This window comes from Pelecanus crispus, chromosome 1, assembly GCF_030463565.1.
Source record: "Pelecanus crispus isolate bPelCri1 chromosome 1, bPelCri1.pri, whole genome shotgun sequence".
In the NCBI taxonomy this organism is placed as follows: Eukaryota; Metazoa; Chordata; class Aves; order Pelecaniformes; family Pelecanidae; genus Pelecanus; species Pelecanus crispus.
This window is the reverse complement of record NC_134643.1, coordinates 165995170-166020498: the sequence shown is the minus strand read 5'-3', so window position 1 is coordinate 166020498 and position 25329 is coordinate 165995170. Positions and strand designations below refer to the sequence as shown.

The following is a 25329-nucleotide window of genomic DNA, read 5'->3' as shown; positions in this document are numbered from 1 at the left end:
CAAACAGACTAAAGAACAATAAACAAATACAAAAGGAAAAGGAACAGCTCATCAATAACAAAGACCTGCGTTTTAAAGCTTTGAGTGTACTGACTCTTACATCTCACTCCAAGCAAAGCAGGAGTCCTGCAGAGAAAGGAATCTAAAAGATATGAATATTATAAAGATAGTAAAAACAATGTTTGCTAAGGATATTTTAACTTGGTGTGGAGAACCGAGCTTTAAAGTGCAGCATACCGAGCAACATGGTTTTTCCCCCACTGCTGTACCTTGTGGAGTGCATAGGGAATTCTGTACTTCAGTGCCTGTGAAATACTGTAACCTAGATGAAGGCAGAAGGTCTGGCTTTCACTTCAAGTTTAAATTTTGAAATTGGGCAGCTCGGAAGTGTTGTATGTGGCTTAAAACCCGGCATGTAAACCTAATCCTTTGAATCGTACCAAAATAGCCTCTTGCAAGAGGCAACAATACAGGCCACAAATCGAACTTATTTCTGTGTTCTGCCTTTTTTTTTTTCTTCCTTTTTTTTTATTTTCAAACTCTGAGTACAAAGACGACACTAACCATGGATACCGAAACTGTGCAATTTGGTGTAATTATATTCCCCCCCATAGATTTAATGAAGGACTTTTAAGTACAATTTATCTTTGATAAATAGTCCCTCTGCACAGAATGTTTATTAGATTGACAGCAGAATACACTCTGCAAGCTTTTTTTCCTTGCCACTTATGACTCAGATGAATTTTAATAGGAGTAAAAAGCTTTTATTTGCACAGTAATTTCACTTAAGGATCATATCCTTCAGAAACTGGCAGACACTTGTATGTCTTGATTGCAAAACAGACACTCAAGAGTAAAGAAACACGCGTAAGATGTTATTATTTGACTTGTCACACTGCTGCAATTCTATTTGCAACTTATGTCATCAAATCTCCTATAGGCATCACCTCCCCTCTCCCCAGAGCATACGTGCAAGCGTGCATACGTGCACGCATATGAAGACACGTGCGCTTTACTTTTAGAAAAAGAAACTGCGAGGAGCGCACCGCATGGGATGGAGTTGCTTGCGCGGGGAGAGCGCTGGCTGTATTTTGGGTTGGAAAATGTGAGCGCCGCAATCTTAATTGTCATGATGATGCCTGCGGGAGGCTTGGAGTTAAAGCAGCTTTTTGCATACAAAATGGTGCTGGTTTCCCTGTGCCATATCAATTGTAAGCAAGGTACATGTTTGGGAAAGGGTTCTCAAATCTTTGGGTGCCACTTACAGCTTCTGGAATATTGCTGTGGCATTTTATTACATTTACCGGGGTGGTGGATCAGTTCATTTAACCATTTGCTTGTATTTCTGATAAGAAAAGTATTTCTAACTGAGCGGCTGCACCGTTCTTTGCACATCATCTCGTGTGTCCAAACACCATTTATGGAGGATGGTAATCCTCTGTTACGTTGTTTTAATTCAGCTTTGAAAGCTGCTTTTTAAAGGTGTCATTGCAGAGTTAATCACCTTTTGCATGTATTTCTAAATACCTTGTTCTACTCGCTACGGAAGCAGAAGGTAGAGTCCCCCTTTACCTTCACCATAAGGATATCGGATTTTTTCTGTCTCTGTGAAAATGAAAAGTAAAGACATTTTATTGCTAGTAAAACAATAGCTAATTGTTTTGGAGGAAAACATACTGTTCAAAGCAAGGTGTTGAACTTTACATCAGCAAAATGCACATTTGAATTGTAAATGCAGTTCATCCAATGCTTATTATTAAAACCTTTGTTTAAATTATTGATGAAGTGTGGTGCCGGTCTTCGCTCGGTTGGCCCTTGGCGAGGCCAGAGTTTCATGCAGAGACCTGCTGCCATCTACTGGCTTTCTGCATTCCTTTTCAAGTGCACTGGGACAAATGTGAAGGCCATCTGTCTGAAAAGCAATGAATTCTCTTTCAAAGTGATGACAAGTTTTTAAAAACTAAAAGCCTGGAGCTGAAATTAGTGTACGCACATGTTTTCAGAAAGGTTGTGTTTAAAGGGATGCTCTCGGAGGCTTGAGGTTTGTCATATTGTTTCCCATTTCTAATTGCTATAAGATATACTAGAGAAAACATTCTTTTTTTTTTCCTCAAGGTAGATAGCAGCTGCTGAATAGTTTTGATTGCAGATAAAATAGATTCAGGTTATATATTTCCAAAACGTTCCATCATTCTGCCTGTGCGTGAAAAAATGGAAGTGAAATTGTTTAATACGTTCTAATCGCAAAATCTAAACAAGTTATTAACTTCAAACATTAAATACATGATAAAAATGAATGTTTAAAAAGTAAAAGTAATGTTTAAAATGAATCATGTTGTTGAAAGTCTGGCAGGCTTTCCCAAAAGGTCAATTTCTAATTCAGTACAGCACTGGAAACGAATCCCTCAATATTCCTTACCCACTAAAGATAATGTTCAGTAAGCATAAGGATATTACATGTTTTTCTTTTTTCTTTTTTCTTTTTTCTTTTTTTCTTTTTTCTTTTTTCTTTTTTCTTTTTTCTTTTTTCTTTTAAAATCTGTATCTCCTCTCTCTACCCCCAATTTTTAAATGAACCTGACATTTCTTTACTGTACTTGATTCTTTCCTTTTACATGCTCATTGCTGCAGTTTGGGATTGCATATTTTTCTTTCTACATGGTGAAAATGAAACTCTGAATAAAGATCTCAAAGAGCGGTTTTTAGACACTCCTGTTAAGAATAGATAACAGATGTATTGTAGAAAAACATGCCATAAAATAGTGGAGATTATTGACTGGAATTCGCCAAGGTGCAGTTTTCTAAAACATGCCTCTTCCTATTCTTTAGTACAAATTACAAATACTGACGAAGGTTGCTGCGGAGCTGAGTAAGTACATGCCAGAGAAAGCAGCAGAGGACACCTCCAGCATTTTGAGATCTCCCATGCCTGGGGCAGTGGTGGCAGTTTCTGTCAAGCCTGGGGACACGGTAAGAAATGTGATCTATATATCTGCATTTTCATTATATATTCCACACAAATTTCTCCTTGGTGCAACTGAAACTACAGGTCACGGGTTTCTTTTTTTTTTTTTTTTTTTTATGTTGCCTGTAGAATAAAGTGTGCTGAAGGATGCGTGCTGCTTTTCGTTTGAATTATAAAAACAAATAAGGAAGCACAGTTCAAATTAAACTGGCTTTAAAAAGATTTTCAGCTGGGTACAAGTCCACAGCTGAAACTCAACAAATGGCTTATTTTTGTATCACAAATGCCTTGGCGGGGGTGTGTGTGTCTGTGTGTAATTGTGTGCGTGTATATGTGCATGTAAATATACGTACGTATATATATGCTGTTAGTGCTAGCAGGAGGGGATTGTTGACTTTCTGCCCTGAAGCAATGAAAATATCACTAAGCACAAGGGACACAGGATAGATATTTAACTTTCTTCCCCACCCCACCCCCCTTTTTTGTTTTTAAGAATCCCCGTGTTAGCATTTTGCAAGGTGCATGAATTTCCTGAATTGGGAATTCCATGCTGGGAATTCCCAGTGTCTTACGGGAATCCTGTTGTCCTGCAGAAGGAATAAACCTGACATACAGAATGGCAACGGAACATGCTGTTGCTGTCCTGGGGATTTCCAGTGCTGCTTACTTCACATTGAGCTGGAAACAAATATAAATACAGTGTTTTGGAGTTAGGTATAAACATCTACTTGAACTCAGCTTTATATGAAATTCTACCACATTGTATCACACGTTATTTCTAAAGTCAGAGCCCTTATCTCTCATAACCATTGAAAGCAATTGAGTGATGCAGACACAGGAATATTTGAATCAGATTGTGCAGATTAATTTTAAAGTACTGTTGTCAGTTAAATGATGCCATAAACACGTATGTGGCACTTAGATACAAACAGAAAGCTTTAGCTGCAGAGTTCATAATTTATGGCAATGAAACCTAGATTTTCTTGAGAGATGATGTAGAAATGGGATCAGGATCTCACCTCCAAAATTAGCACTGCACTTACTATGTGATTGTCCTCAGTCGTGCTCGTAAAGTGATCTGTTTGCTTACATTTTCCTGTGATGCCACTTTTGTTTTTAGAATATATGGCTATTTCTGTCTATTTACAGAGAGAAGGGAGTCATGTTAATATTGAAGATCTGTAGGTGTAAATGTTCATATTAATGAAATAAAGGGATTTCTGAGAAAACAGAACTAAGTACAGCTGAGTAAAAATTACCAAGAGAGAAATTCTTTTAGCTTCTACAATTAGCTTTCTGGTTTTGTGATCTATACATGCACACACTGTTTATACCTTTAAAAACAGCAATATTAAAATTAACCACTGTGTCATCGCGTGGACAGAGAAATCGGAGATTGTGTCTAGGCAGCAAGAGTGGCTGAGTGAGGGAGATCTTAAGCAAATACATTTTTTTGTGAAGAATGAAGGGAAACATTTTTAAGGCAAGGATTTTGAGCCTTTTTTAATTTGTTTAAGACTTTTTTGAGAAATTAATTCTGCTAAATGTTACCAGCCTTCTTGCTCTGAAGAATAGTTCTTGTTGTCTTGAAGGAATAGAACCAGTGGAGGAGGCCAGAGCCAAAGGGATTTTAAGTAAATAAATAAATGAATCTCCCTCCACAAATCCACAAGTGGTGCGGTGCATCGGAGCACAAGTTGTTAAATAATGTGTGGAGATTTTTTTTCTCCTCTCCTCTCCTCTCCTCTCCTCTCCTCTCCTCTCCTCTCCTCTCCTCTCCTCTCCTCTCCTCTCCTCTCCTCTCCTCTCCTCTCCTCTCCTCTCCTGCAGCTTTTTAGTGGAGGCACCGAGTGGCAGAGCATTTGAACAGCACAATCTATGTTCTGCTGACCTGAGCTTGTCAATGCTAATTGTGTGGCTTTAATTGCAAAAACACATTTGCGTTATTGAAAAAGGTTTAACTTAAATCCTTCCTTTTCAGGACCAGTGTCAAAACGTTAAAAAAAAAAAAGCGAGCCAGCGAGCGAGATGAGGGTAGCATCAGCTATCGGCACTGAATAAGCAGTGGGGTGGTGTGATTCAGATTACACGTCTTGGCTGTCTGTCAGAAACCAGCTCGCTCAACTACAGCTGTTCAAGGCATGATGGGCAGGGAACTGTAGCTCCCTGATAAATACAGCTCTTTTTGTTGCACTGCTTGGGAAGAGTCTGATCTCTTTAGTCTGCTGGAGAAATGGGAATTTACGTGGCTCCTATTCCGTGTTTGCAGCTAGGTTTGGCCGCTCAATTTTGCGCGGCGTGTGAAAACAGCACAGCTGAAAAATGGGAGAGCGTGAGGTAGTTGTCCATCCTTCCGTTCAGGTGTTGCTGCTGCTCGCAGTAAAGCTGCCTGCTTATGAGCTGCTCTGAGATGGTTTGCTCCTAACCTGTGGTCTAAATATAGCGTCAGTGCAGCACAGCCCCTGCAAACGGTGCTGCGCTCGCAGAGAGCCGCTCTCGGAGCGGTCAGTAGCACGGGGAGCTGGGCTGCCGCACCCCTCCTTCAGGTTTAACTTTACAAATGGTGAAGAAACTCCTAGAGAGGGACCCCTCGTCTTTGTCCGAAATGGCCGCGCTTGCAAACTCGCGTTTATTGCCTGCGGTTCAGCTGTAGGGCATCACGCCCGGTCAGGTAAAGCATATGGTGTTTGTTAGTCCCTCTCTGTGTGTCCGCAGCCAAATGAGAAGGCGACACTGATCTCTGCGTTGGTTTTTCTCGCTCAATGTATCATTGTTTTTCCTTGAAGCGTTAGCGTTCTCATTTGGCTGCTTTGCTGAAAAATACTTTGGTCTGAGGAAGCCCGATAGAAGATTGGGTGAGCATCCTCTATCCAGCTGGCCTGATAAGCAGTTTTCAATTCATTTTTGCCAAAAGATATTGCATATGCAAGGAATTTACTTTCTTTTGTCTTTAAGAGGATCTATAGATTTTAGTAGCACAGTGGGGAAGTGCTGTTTGTCATTTAGGGAGAAGAAGAACTTGTGATGCTGCCAATTTTTTTAGCTTTTTAGTTACTTTCTACTTTCTTTATTTTCCTTCATGTGATCAGAAGACTGTAATTAGTTGTCACTCCATTATTCTTGGAAACACAATGAAGGCACTCAGAAGCAGAAAGCAACATAAACAACAAAACGATTTGAAATCTGGCTGAATGGAAAGAAGGTTAATATTATTTAGGGAAAGAAGGTTTAAATTTAGCTTACAGTCCTCATGAGAACACAGTCACGTTATGTAGGAAATAGCCATTTGGAGGGGGAGGGTGTTTGCATGTTTATTTTGTATGTAGATCGTGAATGACAAGTGTGCATTAGGATGAAATTTGGTTTTGGGAGAGTTACTTTTTGGTTCCCCATGGTGCCAAGGGCAAGAGAAAGCACTGGGCTTCAAGAGTCCAGGCAAGGGACTTGCTCCGTTTCTGCGGACACCGACGGCAGCACAAGGCAGCCCTGCTAGCACACAACAGTGTTTTCGTGCCAGAGTGTGGAGATGGCACTGCACGTGGTTTTAATGTCGCAACAAATACAGCATCATAAAAACTACTAAAGCTGCACAAATTTGCTTAGAGGGTAGGAGGTAGGCAGGCACTTGAAGGCATTTCTTCTTCTGCTTGAGTTGTTTGGCTTGATTTGTTTGCATGTAGGATTCTGTGCAGTGAAACTGCAGGAGCAGGGAAAGCCCAAGATCCTAATGGTTGAACAGGTAAAGCAATGTTGTCGCACCCCACTTAAAGCAAGCCACCCAAAGTGCTCCCACAACTGATTCCAACTTGGGTAGTCTGAACTGAGCACAGCAAGGAAAAAGGTCTTAACTGTCCTGATTGCCTTGTAGCCTGTGCTATATTTCACCTATGAATATAGTTTTTGCTTTTTCAGTTTTCTGTCAGAAATGCAAAGGTGCTTTTCATTTAGCTGTATGTTTCTGTTGGTTGTTTTTCTTTTTTAATTTAATTAAGTGGAACAGGTGGCATTACTAAGCCAAGCATTGGACAATAAGCTAACACCAGTGCGGGTAGCCTAAATCACTTTAATGATTCCCCCCATCCATAAGTATGTAAAAGCAAAGCACCTCTGGGTAAACAGCCCAGCGTTACTGAATCTTTGTAGCACTACGGCCAAAAGAAGAGGGCAGTTAATTATTCTGACCCAAGTTTCCAAATTTCCTCTCTTCTTCCCAGTAATTCAAGATTAGCCCAGGTTTTGGAAGTTATCACCATTCAAACCACTCTTTAAATGGACTTTTCTCATACAAAAATTTCTTATGATTTCAAATTGGTGCTAGTGTAACTATGGGTATTGATACTGTGTGGGATGATTTTTTTCCTACTAAGATGTCAGCTATTAAATGTATATGCTAATTATTGCAATAATTTCAAAACTGGGTATCTTGAAGGCTGCTTTTTTAGTTGTATAACTTACAAAACACATTCCTGTCAGTGATTCCACATTTTAAAAACAACGGAAGAAGATGTTTCAAGCTGCATTCCAGTTCTAAACTGCATTCCTCTTCCGGTTTGGTTACATGCATGCTGTTACAATTTCTCTTGTTATTCTTTAGAAAAATAGTTTAAAAAAAATCTTTCTCCACAATTTTCCATTTCACAAGCCTAGGAAAGTTCTTACTATGGGAAAAATATATGTTTTGCTTGACCTCTACTGCTAAAATGCTCACTACTAAAAAAAGCAAAACCCAGCTTCCTAAAATCCGTTTCTCACTACATCGTTCATTCTTGTGAAAGAAAAGGTGGAGTTATAAAGTTGCCTGTTGCCATCAGCCAGTTCGTGTTGTTTTAAATCATACTTGCCCTTCAGACCTCAAAATCTTTAAAAAAAAAAAAAAAAAAAAAGTCCTCTTTCTTATCTTATACCCATAATTATACTGGTTGGAATTTATAACAGAGAAATAACAACCAGGAAAACCAGTAAAAACTTATTTGCTTAAGTAACAGTTTTACATGTTATATAGATAAATATGGTATCAATTAATAATTTAGTAAGATATTCTTAAATTCAAATAAGATTTTTCTCTTGTGCGTGAACATTTTTTCTTTTGTTGTTCTGTTTTTCCTTTTTCTTCCCCTTTGCCTCCTTTCCTCCTTCCTGTTCTTCAGCAATCCCAGAGCAAGTATTAACTGCATTTTTCTGTTAAAAGGAGTTTGTACACTTCACCAAAAGTGTTCACGAATTTCATGTAGTTTTATGATTCTGTGTATTAAATAATTTTTTGGGGGTGTGTTTTTGTGGGGAAGAAAACCCTATTGGTAAACAGGAAGTGAAACCATTTTCACAGTTGTAAAATTTCAAGAGTAAAAGTATTCGAATATTTCACCATTCTTACAGCGCAAGGCTTCAAGTAAGCTTTTTTTAATTGTGGTTGCATTAAAAAAAACTTAAGCATAGTAATTGCTCATAACATATTTATGTAAATTTTATATTTGAAGACTTGAATAGACTTTTCTCCTATATCTTTATGCAATTGCACAGTCTTAGATTTGTGTTCAAGTGTGCTGTAACTAAGAATGAAATCCTATTCCGATAATGAAATACAAATATTCAATATTATTAGAGTTTCCTCCAAGGGGAAAAATGCTACCATCCTTTGTAAAGAAATCATAGATTTTTTTTTTTTTTAATTGGTGCGCTTTGCCTTTTCGAATCATAAGCAACTTTTTAGCTGTTATTGAAAAAGTGGACTGATAAAGATTGCTGTGATGGAAACTAAGCTTTGCCTTGGGCTGTACTCAGCCCAAGAATCGCCCCCAGAAGTGCTCTGCCTGCGTATTGTTTCCCCAACATGCTGGGATCTCAGAAGCAGTTGGGGAAGTATGTTTTGGATAAGTGGGAGTGCAATGACCAGTGCTTATTGCTGTCAGGGGGACATCACTGACCTTTGGTTAATCAGAGGTCACAAAATTTGGGATGTGCTATCCTTGTTAAAGAAGTGTGGCAAAAAAAGTTTAATAATGATTTGTCAAGTACTGTTAATTGCCGCTAATTATATTTTCAGCTCTGTAGCTCCGGTTTCAAAGTTAATTTGGAAAGAAGGGAAAACCTGCACTAATTATTTTACATGGTAATGGACAATGTCAAGGAATTTCACTTGCTGCTCATCCAGTTCCTCTTGATTTGTTTTCTTGTTGGATGCTTGCTGCCAGATTGCCAACAAGTCAGAGAGAAAAAAATCCGGGAAGGGAATGATACCAGAACGGACTAAGTTTAAGCAACAAATAAACAAACAAAAATCCCAGTATGTTCGTAAGGGTTTTAGGTAGTGAATGCATGCTTAATTCACTGTTCAGTGGTTTTGCACAAGCATAAACAAGATGAATGTTTGTAATTATTTTGCAGAAATCACAAGAGAGGGTAACTGGATTTCACGTGGCACCGTCTTGCATTGCCCCTTCTTACTTACCAGGCTCACTGGGGACACAAGTCTCAGCACAGTGGAAATTGCAGGGGATATTTACTGGTGTCTCCCCAAAGCTCAGAAAGGAGATAGCAATAAAATCCAATTCTCACTTCACTTTTAACCAAATCTAAGATCCTTTTTGCTTAGGGCTGTCATTGTTTTTTTCCCTTCAGCTCCAAGAGCCTTAAAAATGTTACGCATTGGAGCACCTGTGTTCTAAATATAATGGTCTTAAAAATGTAATTGAGGGATTTTCACTTTTGTAGGCAAATCAGCAGGGTTGATATTGATCCATCTTTTTAGGGAGCCACAGTGCACCAGAAGGTGATACTGTAGAGGGCCCCGTAAACCCTCGGAGCCTTCTGTCTAATTTGGCAGAAAAACACACAATGTCGGACAACAAAAGAACGATCCGATTCCGAAGAAATCTTCATCCCTCCCACCCCCTTTTCACAAGATTAAAAAAAAAAAAAAGACTTAATTTTTTCAGCTGCACACAATGATTTGGTGCTCACTCTTGCATTGAAACAGTTGCTGTCAGAACAGGCAGGAAACAGTTTTCTTTTAATTGCTGAAATCATTCGGAAGTGCTTCATGCACGGCTTCTATACGGCAGATGCTGTGCATTAATTGGCCTGTGTAGGGCTGACCCAGGGTTCCTTGCAGCGGGCCCAATTTTAGGCAGAGGGTTTAAATAGCTTATTTCTTATTTTGTATAACCTGGAGTACATTACGAGCGCGCTTGCACGTGGGGTATTTCATGGTCTGCAGTTTCTAATGTCATGTGGGTTTCAAAACCTGTGTTTCTCTGGTAATGTACTAGCAGCAGGTAAGCTCTAAATACCATCCATCAGGAGCTAATTTTTTATCCAGATACTCCAATGACTGATGAACCTGTCTTTTGTATGAATGTTCAGCACAGGAGAAAGCCATATGCCCCTGGCACTGGTTCCTATGCATTCTTTACAGTTTGTAGCGAGGAGATTAAGAAAAAACCAAACCCTTACATTTACATGTCTTTCATTTATTTAGCAGTTAGCACTTTCTAAAATAGCTCTTTTTTCTTTTCTTTTTTTTTTTTTAAAAAAAAAACAGTGAAAGGAGATTTAGTTCTCTTAAAGCAATCTGACTACCACTACTCATTTTCTTTATCAGGAATATTACTGCACACCCTTAATAGGGAACCTTGTTTTGCTACTCCCCGTCTGTTCAAAACAGACCTTAGCCTATTAGAAGGTCCTCCCTTGTGTGGGAAGACCACAGCTGTTACTGTAAATCTCATCCAGTAACTGTATCACCCCCATTTTGTGGCTCTGAAGGATGAAATTGAGAAATGGAATACTGTGCAGTCATCCTTTACGTCTCCAATTTTAGGCCTTTGCACATCATTTTCATGCTTTTATTCCAAATCAAACAACATTAGTGAGCAACACCACCCTGTGCTAAATGCCTAGCGTCTAAGGCAGCACCTACGATCATTGTTTTTGGAGGATTTAGGATTTGGAGGGAAGTCAGGGTTTTGTTGTTGATGGTGGATTTTTAAAATTTTGTTTTATTTATTCCTTCTTTTCCCTCCCTCCCCCCCACCGGATCTTTCCCAATCCCCAGAATTTGTCGGAAGCAGAAATCCAGACAGTAGCGAGGTGCCTAAGATGGAGGATGCTCTGTTATGCCTCCACAGACGAAGCAAGAGCTCAGCACGGTTAACAAACACAACTTTAAAAAGGTTTCTGTTTCTTTAAATCCATCTGAATAAAGTGGATCTAACTTCTTATGAAGGATATTGGGGGCTTTAATCAGAAATAAGAAGTGGTTTAAATCATTAGCACAACAAAGCAAACTATAAGCTTGAAGATAAAAGTCTCAGGGGAAAGAGTCCTCTGAAAATAAATGGGACTTGATAGATTTCCATATCATTTATAACTTCCCTTAATTACACTTGGAAGACTTGCCAGTAAAACTGGAAAATTGGCAGCCTATATCCATTATAGTAATTTTGCCGACCATGGCAAGCAGCTGGCTTTACTGGATTTTATTTCCCATCACTCACAATTAATCATCAGCTGGAGATGTCTGAAACTCCTCAAAACGTAGCAATACTGTGTGACATTCAGGCCTCCTTAAAATGCTAAAATCTGCTGAGTAAATGGGCCGAGTTCCCCTTCCAGCGAACTCATTTTGGAGCGAGGCGGGCTGCCGGTTAATGAGTGCCACTTCGATAATCGGATGCGAATGTGAACCCTGACCTCATGTCAAAGGAGAGGACGCAGCAAGCTGGATAAAAGATAGGGGATTCAGATCTGCAAACTTTACACCAATTAGACAGGGAGCGGCAAGATACATCAGTGCCCATTGGGTTTATCAGAAAGACTTGTGGGGCTTGTGACCATTTTGGAAGCCTAACGTTGAAGACGTCCTGTCACAATCATTAAGTCTTCATCAGATGACGCACAAAAGTCTGAGGAAAGCGTACCATATTCACAAAGATCCCGCGGCAGCAGTGCCCTTGGATCCGTGCTGTCGTTTGGTGTCTCTGAGTTTTAGAGAGAGCTATCTGTAAGTGCAGTTAGTCTTTATGGTCCTCCTGTAGGTGAAACGAAAGTGGCTCGGGGTTGCTGCTTCTCAGATTCTGCTTCCACCCCATGTCGTGAGTGGCTTGGCCGGGAAATGACTGGAGACGGTTCCCTGTCCCGTGTGTAGCCTCTTGGCCGGAGGAGATAACAACCACCATGCAGTCCCTGAGTTATTCAGACAGTGCTATTGACTGTTCCCAAATTCACGTCAGAATTGTTAGCAATGTCGAGATGTTAAGTACGCCCTCTTCGGTGATTTTTTTTTTTCCTCCTCCCCCCTCCCCACTCTGTGGAGAACAAAACTGAACAGCTACTTTGACCTGCGCCATGCAGAAATAAACTACTAAAATACAGACTGCAGGCCTAACGGTTAATCACTCATTTATTTTGATATTCCAAGCGATGTGAAGGTAGCTTTGTCTGTAGCGTAACTCTGTGAGAAAGATACCTGAGTTTGATTTCTTTTAAGAAAAGGAGCCCTTTTATTTTACTTGGTTCCAATCAATCAGATTTTTTGTTTGATCTTATTTGCCTGTTTTGACAGATTTGGGTCATCACTGAGACCTCTCTAAATTGAAATGTAAAGATGGTGGTTTACATTGGTTAACCATCCACTGAAAGGAATAAATTAGACGATGAAAATGCAACATTAAAAATGGTCCAGATAAATCCTTAAATAAGTTAGAAAGCAAGAACTTCTGCACATCGCTGCGGTTTTCATTTGCAGGCTAAATAACAGGCAAAAGGATATGTGCAATTATGGAATGAAAGAAATTGGACAGTGCCCAAAAGACTGGAAAAGAGAAGAGAGAGGTACAAGTGCCTAATTTTAGGATTTGTCGCTTTGCAACACAATGAGTGGAGCTGTAAAGGTTTAACATAAGAACAGTAATTAAACTTCCATGCTTAAGTGACACTTTCACCAAGGTAATTTTCGACAAATTGCACATCATCAGAAGTACTGACACAGCATTTTCACACGTGGTACCTGCTGAAAGTGCCTCCTTCCTTCCAAATTACTGAGACTAGATGTTAACTGGATACTTTGTTTATTTTGTGGGTTGGGGGGTTATTTCCTTCCCAGACACCCCTTCCTTTGTCATCAACCCAGCAGGTATTATATCAAACGCAAAAACTTTATTTTTGAGAAAGGGGGGAAACTGAGGAGAAATTCAGATTCATGGATTCCGTCCCACAACCACTAATACTTCCTGGCATTTTAGTGCTGTACTTAAGATCTACAGAGACAATTCTGTACTTTTCCAGTAGATGTATTTCCAGAACTCTGTTTAGATAATTGCTAACTGGTTCATTTGCATGCCATCCACCTGAGGAAGCCATGTTACAGCTGAATCGCACTGGGGCTCAAGGGAAGAGTTTCTTGTACCCTTGAAATTAGGCCACTCAATTCATATCTGCACTCCTTAGCATCTCAGTCTTCAGCAACCTTTCAAGGCCCCTGTTCTTGGTGCTCTGATAGCTGAGTTTAACCAGAGGGTGGCAAACTTGTTTCTGAAATATGCTATTAAAAAAATACCTCCAACAACCATTCCCGCTTTTTTTTTTAAAAAAAAAAAAAAAACAATCAAGTAGATATTCATAGCTTCCTCTTAACCTCAGAAATGTCTGGAAAGTTCAGAGCAGATGGAAGAAAAGCTGAGCAGTGAGATAGGGAAAAGAAGAGGAAAAGAAGCCAGAAAAGAAAGAAAGAGCTGCTGGGACGAGGCTACAGGCAGAGCAGCAGGTGTGGAAGGAAGGAGACAAAAGACAGGGAAAGGGAATAGAGGGGAAATAACTGGGGACAAAGAACAAGTCTTTGATACTATTCACCAAATTTGACACTGCTAATGACTTAAATGCTTGCCTGAAGCTCAGGATGGAATTTCTGCAGGTGAAGTGTTAGGTGTTGGTTATTCTCTGTATCCGGTTAGTAAACCATGTTCCCATAGCAAATGCTTTCCTTATTTACCCCTCAAATCCCGTCATATTGCTGTTGGCAGTCTGTTGGAGAAAGGGTGTGTAAGCACCTTTTAACGTAACTTCTTTGTTTCTGTCTTGCTCAGAATCCATAGGCAGACATCAGTGCTTTTCAGTCATTGCTAGTACACGCTTTAGAAAAAAAGCTTTATTTACATTTTCAGAATGTACGTCGTGCAATGTGCATTTGATCTCTGACTTCACAACTGCCTGTTAGACAATATATTCCTCCAAAGTGTTACACTCTTGTCCTTAAATATGTATTATTCATTTTACATGTATTTAGAGAAATACATCCATGTGTATATATGCATGTATGTATATAAACAAACACATTTGGAGGGCATTGCCACATATAACAACTCATAAACCAGATCTCTGCAGGTCTCACGTTACTCTCTTTAAGGAAACTTTGACATCGGAGTGAAAGCATCCCAAATTTTCTGGGATAATGAGTGAATGGCAGACTACATCTGCAAAAGAGCCCAATGAAAAGACTTGCAGTGAGCGCTCGGATCCAGGTGTCCCAGAGGGGTGTACCTGCACAATTCCTAAATACTGGCAGGTAGTGCCCTTCCCTCTCCGGCATACATCGTCTTCCTGGGATGACCGGCTGATCGCTGGCTTACACAAGGGATAAATTCTGAATCCTGTGTTTTTCCCCTCACGTATAGGCAGCCGCCTCTCCTTGTAAAGCCTCGAGCCGCTGTTTCCTCTGCGCAGTGTGGCCCAAGGTGTTGGAGGGAGGACCTGACTGGGAGGCGCAGGGAGCCCAGCAGAGCAGCCCAGTGGGTTACTGGTGACCTTGAGCTTGCTCGTGCCTGTTAGCAGAGTGCGAACAAGCCGAAAAAGGAGACTTGCATGTTTCCCTTTAAGAGCTATCAGCTGCAGCAGAAATGTCGTTTTTGCCTCCGTGATGCTTCCCTTGCGGATGAGAGGTGGTGGTTCCTTGCAGGCGTGCTCCCTTCCGTCAGTCCGAAGTCGTCAGCCGCCATCCGGATACTGCCACCTGCAGAGGTGTGACTTTCTGCTCCGCATTAGCCCGTCGGGGGTTGCCGGAACTTCTAGCCCATGCTTCCCCGGACACGTGCCAAGAAACTTTCGGCTTTTGAATTGAGTCAGGATTAGTATCTGCAGGATCTGCGCCAGGGAAGCAAAGCAAAGGCTCAATGGCCAAAACTGCACAGATTGAATTTTGCTCTGGGTTTAATGTCAAACTGTGACGGATGTGAAATGCGAGCTGTAGAAGTTGGGGCTGAATGGGTGGGATGGGAGAGGAGCCTTTCAGGTTTGTCTGGGGTGATAGTTTTAAGTAGGTGACTCCTTTTTCCCTATGTTGCTGCTAGCTTGTCAAAGGCAACTGCGATTTGTGATTGTGGTTTGTGTCGTGACTGTATAGCTGGCTGACTTGACATGTGCTGTCAAAGTCTTTTTGGCATTTAATGAAATAATCCCTTTATTTTCCAGAAGAATCATACACACTTAGAGCATTTCAAATCCTCTATCCTCATTTTGTACTGCTTTAATTTTACCAGGTTTCAGAAGGTCAAGAGATTTGTGTAATTGAAGCAATGAAAATGCAGAACAGTATGATTGCTGCTAAAACAGGCAAGGTAAGCTACCTTGGGTCACTTAAAACCATATGCAACTTGTCAAATAGGATAGAATTTCAAAAGGAAAAAAGGAGGATTCTGGTTGTTAAGGAATTAAGCCTGATTGTTGTAAGTCTTTCGAAGTAAGGTGTCTTTAATTTTTAACATTTGCATCTGCTGTGAATGCTGTTAAGTAGTTCCGAGCCTTAGATAGCACAGCAGGAAAGAGTTTTACTGGCTTCAGAAATTCATATAACTCTTTTTCTCCTAAATGATTTGTTTCCTATGATGTTACAATGCCAAGCTGAATTGAAAGGTGTTGCAGACCGTTTCTCCAAATTCCACCTTTCCAGCGAGCAACTGAAGAGATCTCTTTGCCAGTTAATTCATTAATGGCAAACAATTTGATATTAAAAACCCACTCAGAGCAAGGCATAGAAAGTGCTTTTGCAGGAAGATGAGAAAAGCAATTTTTTTTTATTATTGTGACTGTAAATATGAAGCCTAGATCTGCAAGTGCATTAAGCTTTGCAAGGCTGTGCCTGGCTTCTAGGGGGATCAGCGTTGCAGTCCCTGAGCTGGGACGACGACTCCTGCAGTACAGGACGCACCAAAACCAGCGCTCTGGGCAGGGAACTGTTAAACTGGTATGACAAGGGCGTGCCTTAAACCCCATCGAGTCTGGGGACTGTCAGCTGCTAAATCAGGGCCTTGGAGCATCCCTGTGGCAGATTATAATTCCCAGCCTGAAACGATCACCTAGACACGGGCCCCCGATCCATCCTTTTCAAAGGGAGAGCAGAGTCACTTTTGAGGAGTCACTGGTCCAGAGTCCTTGCCAAAGACCTGGATTATACATTCTCCTCTATCTCGTATTTCCCAGCACGTCCTAGCCCTTTTCTGCCTGGGGACAAGCCCCTCTGTGCTCCCTGAAGCACTGCCATTTTGTTATTAAAACCAGCAAAACCAAACCCAAGGCGAGATCCCTTAGCCCCGAGGGAGGCAGCAAGCAGCCTGACTCTCCAGGGCAGGGACGAGGTTAGTCACTGGCAAGATTCGCTGGGATCTCAAGATGGGTCTCTGTGCCAAGGACTGTTTGTGTGTTTACAAGAAAGGCTTGTTTGGCACAGCACTAAGATCGTCGCTGAGGCTGGGACCCAGGGCTTGCCTCTTCCAGTGCCTCAAGTGCAAAACTGGGTCTTGAGGAAAAAAAATTGCAGAGAGAGGGAGAACGTACCTTCTCCTGTTGCTCTAGCATTGCCACTTTATTATTTTATTTCATGCGTTAATTCCTATGTAATTTATTTTCTCACTTGACTAGTATTTCCCAGCATTTAGCTTTTCATCTTTGTTTCTTTTGTTTACCCCCTTATTGCTGTTCTTTGCATCCACTGTTTGTAACTAGTGAGTATTTGTAATTAAAATGCCATTCCCTCTCCCACCCTTTTATTTTTTACTTAAACCTTCCCTTTCCCACGGAGGTGTGCTGCAAACCATGGGCCCGTTCCTTAAAATCCTGCTTGTACTTCTCCTGATAATAAATATCTCCCACTCACTCTATACAGACGCCACGTAAAACCCCCATTTGGCTTGTTAATCTTTCAAAGTGGGATTTGAATGGTGCACAGGCCATTCAGTGGGCCCGAGGTGCACCTTGAAATGTCCCCTGGGCGTCTCCGTTTTAATCATAAGCAAATGATTTGATTCTTTAGAATTTTAAGAATTTGAAAAAGCAAAAAAAAAATGTTTTGGGCTGTGTAGAAATGAAGCTGCTAAACAGAATGCGTCCTGTTCTGCGGTGCAAAGTCATGGCTCTGAGTGCTAAAATAACTTGGCCCCTCCGCAGCACTGGGATGTGTGGCACTGGCTGTTAGTCCACGTTTTGATGCTTTGAAACTGTGTTTTGAAACTCAGTTTGATTGTCTTCAGCTGGAAGACGTTCCCATTTTCATTCCCGGCTGAATTCCTTTTCGGCATCAAACCCCATCTTCCTGTTTGTAATTGTGAGAAAAGTGGCTTGTTTTTATCTACTCCAGCTGCAGGTGGTTTAAAAATGAGGGAAAGATGGAGAGGAACTGGCGTGCCTCCTGTGTCCTACGGGACAGCTGCGCGTGGGTCAGAACGAGGAGCTGGCCCCGCTGCATGTCAAAAATCACTGGGGAGTTTGAAACACTGGCCAGCTACAATGTTTGCTGAACCTTGGCTTTGTAGAAAAAGAAGGAAGTAGAATATTTTTCACACTGCTTCCATCTCTTAAAAGCTCGAGACTGGGGAATCGGGTAGGCTGCCTAGCTATTGATTTAGGAATAAGGATCTTTTTTGTACATCTCATGGTGTCTTTGCCTATGTACAGTGTTCAGCTTCATTTCGGGGCAACACGGTGAATACACCTGTGCTGCAGAGCCAGAGATATGCTTACAGCTCACGTGGCTTTAGACTATCAAACTCGGACGTGGGCAATAGTGTAGCCATAGCAGCCTGATATTTCGGCTATGCTGCAGGTTTCCTTCAGGAGCCCAAGGTAACGTTTGGATGACCGAACTGAGCTAACTGCTGAACAAGGTTTTGACCAAGGATTTGGCATGTGTGAGCTCTGAGTTAATACTTGCAAGCGACCTCTAATATACAGCTTCAAGTATTTTCTGGAGCGCCGTGTGCTGAAAAGGGATTCAAACACACTACAGCCTTTTATAAAGGAAATGAGGGACTCGTATAAGATGTGTTTTAAAATTCAGGAATCGGCACGGGAGTATATAATTTATCTACAGATGTAGTTGCATTTATTTGACAGTGGTAGCCCTTTGCCCAGTTCAGTTATGTTAAAGGATCCAAATTCAGACTTGAATCAATCTATCATCTCAGCTGTCTGGGGATTGAGGGAAACGCTGTTCATGGCTGCAGTTCCAAAATCAAGTTATACTTAAAATCTGTAATGCAAGAGATACTGGAATATGTCATTGAAACGGCCAAGCGTAAGTGTTGAAGAGTCAGCCTGTCATCTAAAAGATTTACAAATTTAGTAGTAAATGAACAGCAGTGAAAATAGGTGGAAGAAAGGTCCTTTTGAATTTTCAAAGTGCCATCTCAAATCTGATGTTCAGATCATCAAGCACGTAAGTAATAAGAAAACCAGCAAGTGGTAGGTGCCTAAATACCTTCATGGAGTTGGACACGATTTGGTCAAGCACTGGAGCAGGCTGCCCACAGGTTGTGAAGTCTTCCACCCTCAGAGATACTCAAAACTCAGCTGGACTCTGAGCATTGGAGGTTGAGCTGGCAACCTCTCGAGGCCCTTCCAACATATGTACGCCTGTGATCCCCGTGGTGGTCATAATGTTGTATAGTGGCCACTTACCCTGTGCATGCAGATGTGATAGTCTATATATAAAGCAATGTCAACCAAGCCATTTATTTAACTGTGCTATTGAGGAAGATTTGAAATTGTTTCTGTTTCGTTACTGTAGGTGAAAGCTGTGCACTGCAAAGCTGGTGATACCGTTGGAGAAGGAGATCTGCTGGTGGAACTGGAATGAAAGGTTGCCTCCACACTGTTGAATTAGCTAAGCCTTTATTAGTTCCACCCATAAAGTAAAATTAAGGCAATTCAACACACAAGATGGACAGTCCTATGTGCAAGATTTTATACAGTCATATTTATTGTATCAGTGGTTAAGACAGCAAACACAGATGTTAAACCTTGGCAACAGATCCCAGATTTTTACTTCCAGAAATACTTGTACATAACCTTTGTAATTCTTTGATTTTTCGGGATCAAATAAAATCAATAAAATACCCTTTCTGCTTTAAAACAGGAAAAGCCTCTTTTTTAAAAAAAGCAAACAAAAGCCCAAATCCAAGTCATCTTCTCCATAGGAATATCACTGGATTGAGGCCCCAGCCAAATTGACCAGAATGGTTGGTAAGTGAAAAATTAACCACTGAGTGGTTAACAGAGCAGTTTTCCTATGCTCTGTGTAAACGCTGAACAAGCACTGCCAATGGCTTAAGTTCTGATTGGATTTAGTGTAATATTTTGAAGCCTTTGTATAGACTAGATTTAAATTACAGGTTAGATGTTTTATTTTGCTAGTGCAGACTTTCCCCGTGAATTGTCATTTACAGTTGTAAGGGAATTTTCTTCTTTTATTCAGACTCCACACTCCAGACTCCCCCCACTTCATCTTCTTCCAACTGATTACTGGATGCAAGTCCTTATAGAAGGAGCTGGCACTGTCCTTGAAGCCCCTTAGATACCCCAAAGTATTGCTGGAGGCACTTGCTGTCCCTCCGGCCAAGCCTCCTCCTGAACTTACAGGAAAGGAAGACCCAAGCATCTGATCTTTCGTTGTGCAGAGGCTCTTACTAAAGACACTGTGAAGAACTAGGACTGTTCATAATACGTAACTATATCCTGCTGGAAGAGCTGCATATCCAGTGTGGGAAACCAGAGAGGGCCTGGAGAGGAGGAAGATTTAAGAGACTAGAACAGAAGTGAGAGGGCTGGTGACTTGGTTGGAATGGGTATGAGGATGTATTTTTTTTCTCCTCCTCACTCAGGAACTCCACGCCACAGGATGGTAAAGATACGAGAAGTTTACTGGGTTCAAAATGTTAGTGTGTGGTTAATGGAGGCTCTTTCTTCCATTAATTGATCTAGCTCAGTAAGTCTGCAGCTCACTGGATACAGTCATACTTCCGTGGTCCCTGCACGCTGTAAGCATCATCTCTGTCCCTTGGCTCTTCCCTAGGCCTCCGCTGCTGCCCATTGCTGGGCCAGGATACTGAGCTACTCCTGCCTTTGGCCTCACCTCCTACAGCTTTTTTTTTTTTTATACGTACGTCTAAGTTCACTGTTCCTGCTGTGCCTTGACCCCTGTGCCAGAGAAGAGGGGGCCTGCTCTCATTTTCTTGCCTAGGATGTGCAGAGTCATGCTACTTCCCAGAAAAACCCCTCTGGCCAGAGGTGCCTGGGCCCTTTACCGGAAGGTGGAGGATGAAAACAGTCTGCGACAGGGCTGGTGACTCATGTTCAACCAGAAAGGTTTGTGATTCTGCTTGAAACTTCTGACTGAAGAGGCATTTTTCATGTTACTGAGATGCTGCCAGCTACAACGCACGGCCAAGGGGGAATAATGTAGCGCAGGGATCTGCTTTGTTAGTTTACAAAACCTATCGAGATGAGTAAGGAGAGTGTTTGGGAAGTACCTGCCCTCCAGGAAAATCAATGCTTTTGCAGTTGGAGAAACTGAGGCAGACACCCTGCAGATCTTCCTACAAACTTCCTTAATGCCATCTTGCCCCTTCCAAAAGGAGCACAGTTCAGCTTCTGCAGGTTGGGCTAAACAAAAACCAAGTATTGTAAAGAGACAGAAGTATTCTACTTTAAAATTACTTAATTTGCTTCCTGTAGCAACACAAGCTTTCTGTCTGTTTTTCTAAATGAGATGCAGCAGTGCCTACTACTGATCAAGTTTAGGCTGATTCCTTACCCTGGATCCCTGGGCTGATTCCCTACCCTGGATCTCGTTCGGCCATCACAGGGCTACTGGCAGTGAAGCAAAAGTACAATATTGTTCTTAATGGTATCCTTAGTACATTTAATTGTACTCTGGCTCACTGCATGGCGTATGGTCCCTGCTCACATCCCTTTAGCAGCTTTGTATACTGTACAATCTATACGTACCAAACACTGCAGCTGAAGGAAAATATAAGGCACAGGAGCGTAACAACAGAAAGCCACGATTTTCCCAGACGGTACAGAAACCAGCACAGTTGGCTGGGTCAGGGGGACAATACTCTTCCTTCCATCTTCCCGCCCCCCCCGTTTAAATGTTTCAACAATACAGGTCCTTTGGATATTTTTTTATAATGTCTAGAAAATCTTTTCCCTGATAGGAAATACAGTTTGCATATGGTTGCAAGTTCTGCATTAAAGTGCTTGGCAAATAGTCACCTTGGTAGTAAGTGCTCAGAACAGCTGCATCCGCTGTAGCGTGGTGGGCAGCTGAAAGCAGGTTTGCTTTTCCTGGTCCCCAACACCCCCCACACCCCCCCCAAATCCTACAGTCACTCAGTGAACTTTAGTGGTACCTAAAGTGCTTAGAATGCTATATTAAAAATAACGATTTTAAATGTAATTCTCTTATACTCTTTTAATATTTCTTCACAGTACCTTATAAAACTAAACATGTTCTAAAAATACTCCTTTCCAGTTCAGAAAAACATTGCAATACAGAGTAAGAATAGTCTTTAAATTTTCTCTATTTCACCAGCAATTTTGTATTTGTCTTGAAGCGCACAGTATCTATATGGTCATCTCTCCCTGTTTACCTTCAGTAACCTACTAAACACCATTACAAGTCAATATTAAACGCGAGTTGCGCTTTGTTTGCAGACCATGATTTTTTAAAATCAGTTTCAGCTATTAGTGCAATAGTATCAGCGTTATTCCACCCACCTTGGAGAACTACACAAGAAAATGTGTCAGTTCAGGTAAAAAAGAAAATTAGTCTGTTCCTCTGCCTTTCACTGACCTGAGTCATGCACTGAGGCAAAGAGGGGAATGGAGAAAATAACTAGACCCCAAAACCGATGTGCCCAGATATGGTTATTTTACACCTCGTGCAAACCCAGTTACTCTTAGCAGGTTAGCAGTGGCGAGGAGGATGCTGACTAGCCGGGGAGGAGCCCCCATCTCAGGGCCTACAAGACTTCAACGCTAGCGCCAAGGCTCCCGGGTTGGGAAGGTTACAAGAGATCCTGTGTTTTAATAGAAAGGTATTACAGCTTTCCTGGAAAGGTTACCGATCGACACGTGCTTAGTACTACGTCTTCGGCCGGGCTGCGTTATCTCCCGTTTCTAATCCCGGCTTTCACGTAGAACGTAGGAGAGGCCGTGTTTCCCCGAGGAGTCGTAACTGTCATGGTAGGGGAGGCTGACCCACTCGGGCGGGTACGTCATCGTGCTGTACACGAAGCACTCCACGACGCCCTCGGCAGCTGCCCGCGCCTCGCCCGCACCGCCCTTCCCTTCCCACTCCACCACCTCGATTCTCATCAGGGTACGCTGGTACATGTCTGGGCAGCCTTCAAACTCATCCAAGAACTGCAGCATCTGGTCGTCAACCGAGTAGATCTCCCCAGCGACGTGGTGTCCTGTTCCCGGGATGTTCAGCATGTAAGGAATGTTGTATTTTCCTGCAATCACCAGCGGGTACTTCTCCACCGTGCGGCCCCTTCCTTGGAATTTCGCTAGCCCCTTGGCCGTGTTGATCATGTACTTGTAGTTGGGCTGGCCCTTCTTAAGCGTGCCGTAGACGAAGACACGGGCCATCGTACCTGCAAAAGCAGCTGAAAGACAAAGGTGTACGTTACTCACGTGCCTGCTTTGCCCAACACTCTGGAGAACCGCACCCATGCCAAGATGCACCGTACATGCAAGACTCTTCAGGTGCATGCAAAGTGCTCGCATAGTCCTACACCTTGTTTAAATATCATACTAAATTCAAATATCTCTTTTAAACCTCTCGGTCAAAAACTAACAGTGAAAAACAGACACCAGGAGAAAGGCACCCTTGCAGTTCTTTGCCATAATCAAATTACATTCCATCGTTTCTCAAAGGAATTGAATCCACATCAGCCAATGCATCCTTAAGCTTCAGGAAAAGCACTGAGCCTTTCTTAATCTTTTTTTTTTCCCCCTCTCTCACCATTATGGGATCCATCCCAGTGATGGAAACAAGCTCCACTTAGCACATCCTTTATGGAACAACAAACCCAAAACACATCAAGTTTCAGTTCAGCTAAGCAGACATCTTCCTACACTGTGCCACTGCATTTATGGTTTAATTATCCCTGGTCAAACCGGGTTATTAAAACATGCAGGCATGAAGCCACAGTTTGTTTTCGCTTGTTGGGGTGTGGTGGTGCTTTTTAAAGCCTGAACTGATGGACTTAGTCACACACTACCTGCAAAACCCAGTGTTGCTGACTCCGGGTGCAGTCCAACACACCCTGGGGAAGCGCCTGCTTCCCTCCCTCATCTGCTCAGCTTCCCCTTTCACCATGGCAGCACTCAGGATTTGAGAAACAACATTTTATTCAGTGACAGAAGAGCCTGGTTGCAGTTTGGAAGTTCATGTGTCTTCTTGTTTTGTGGTAAAATAAAGCACAGTGGCATTGATTATCTGAAAGCAAATTAACAGAGTCAAACGCACATATTCGATGGCATTTTTTTTTTTTTCAGATAGTAACACCAGCTTGGTCACAGTCTTAATGAAAAAAAAAGAGGAAAAGAAAAGCAAGCAGCACGATGCTCATAGCCGCAGCAAGCTAACTACGTACAAACTGGGACATCACCGAGCCGAACAGAGGACCTGTCTGTCACGAAGAGGGATGAAAAGGCTTTGACGCCAGACCTTACAAGCAAAATGAGGCATGCTGGCGTGGCAGCAGGGCAAGTTTAACCTGGCGTTGAGTCATTTCACGGACACACTGAAGGATTTTCAGTAACCCCAGCGCCGAGGTCCCGCTTGTTGACTGAGTGACAAGCACTGAAGAGCAAGCTGCGGCTCCGGGGAGCCACAACCACATCCCAAGCAAGTGGGTGCCGTCTGAAAGGACACGTCTGTCCTGCTCCTTCAGGGGCAGGGAACGACAGCAGCTCTCCTCGGCGCTGCTGATAAAGCTTAGGTGACAAACCTGATTTGCAGAGCTGGTAAGGCCAGACACTGTGGTCTTTGCAAGCACCTTCAACCTTCCTGTCCAAGGGAGCTGTACAAATGTTATTTCCATTTATTTGGATGTGATATTGGGGGAGTGGGGTGTGTGTAAATGCAGTATTTCATCACTAATGAACTGGAAGCTAGGGCTGCTGGCAGAAAGGCCAGGTAACGCCGTGCTCCTGCCTGCCCTAGAAACACAAAAGTGCTAAGCCACCTCTGCCTGACGTAGCCGAGTTGCAGACGTGCTGGCCATCTCTTGAAAACAGACCCTGAATGATGCTGTTCAACATTTATCTGTGAGTATAAAACACTCAGAACTGGTATAAATGGGACAAAAGGCTGGCTTTACTGGAAGGTTGGGATGGGGGAAGGTACCTTCATAATTCCTGGGTTATTTTTTCACGCTGTGCCCTGTTCATCCCCCATCATTTCTGTCGGGCAGAAGCAGTTCTGCACTGTTTGATGTTTCCCACGTTTTGCCCTCGGTCGCTGCCTGGGCGGAGCCTGCCCCTCCGTCACCCAACGTGGCCATCTGGCACTGCCAGAGGAGCACGTGCAGCTCCTTGTGGAAGGAGGGTCATTAAACAATGTATTTCAACTCTGAAAAATCTTTAAAACCAGACAGGAAGTAGAAACTTCAATGCATTTTCTGCTATTTGCTCTTATTTTAGTAGACTGTTAGATCAGGGTATGTTGCTGGCCAAGAGGAGTGTCATTTAAGATAATCAGTAGCAAAGCACTTGGTTCACCCCTTGGTGAACTAAACAGTTTTCTTCTTTAATGACATAATACAGTTTTCCAACCAAAACCGGTGTGTGCCTTTATTTACTGGCAAACAGCTTTCACTTAAGGAGAAAAAGACCACGTGGATTTTTCCCCCCCCCTGTATTTTATCAGATATACTTCAGCATAATTTATCTTTCATGACATAAACGATTTTTTTTTGGATGCAGCTCACTCCCTCACAATAAAAAGAGCATTAATATTCAGTCAGTCTGACTCCCTTTTATAACAAAAATCATTACCTTTCAGATTGTGTTTTGAATAAAAAACC

The 25329-nt window shown here is 42.1% G+C and overlaps 2 protein-coding genes across 2 annotated transcripts in view; one reads left to right on the top strand and one right to left on the bottom strand.

Annotated features, from left to right (window-relative positions):
• The window catches only part of PCCA (propionyl-CoA carboxylase subunit alpha), a 322247-nt gene extending 303162 nt beyond the window's left edge, over positions 1 to 19085 (top strand). The window contains exons 22-24 of the mRNA XM_075711566.1: positions 2830 to 2970; positions 15496 to 15573; positions 19017 to 19085. Of these exons, the coding sequence (XP_075567681.1) occupies positions 2830 to 2970; positions 15496 to 15573; positions 19017 to 19085 (288 nt within the window). The remainder of the gene's footprint in view (positions 1 to 2829; positions 2971 to 15495; positions 15574 to 19016) is intronic.
• Positions 19086 to 22411: 3326 nt separating this feature from the next.
• GGACT (gamma-glutamylamine cyclotransferase) lies at positions 22412 to 22894 on the bottom strand. Its single transcript, XM_009480789.2, has one exon. The coding sequence runs from the start codon at positions 22883 to 22885 to the stop codon at positions 22412 to 22414; it is 474 nt and encodes a 157-aa protein (XP_009479064.1). The 5' UTR covers positions 22886 to 22894.
• Between the last annotated feature and the right edge of the window lie 2435 nt (positions 22895 to 25329).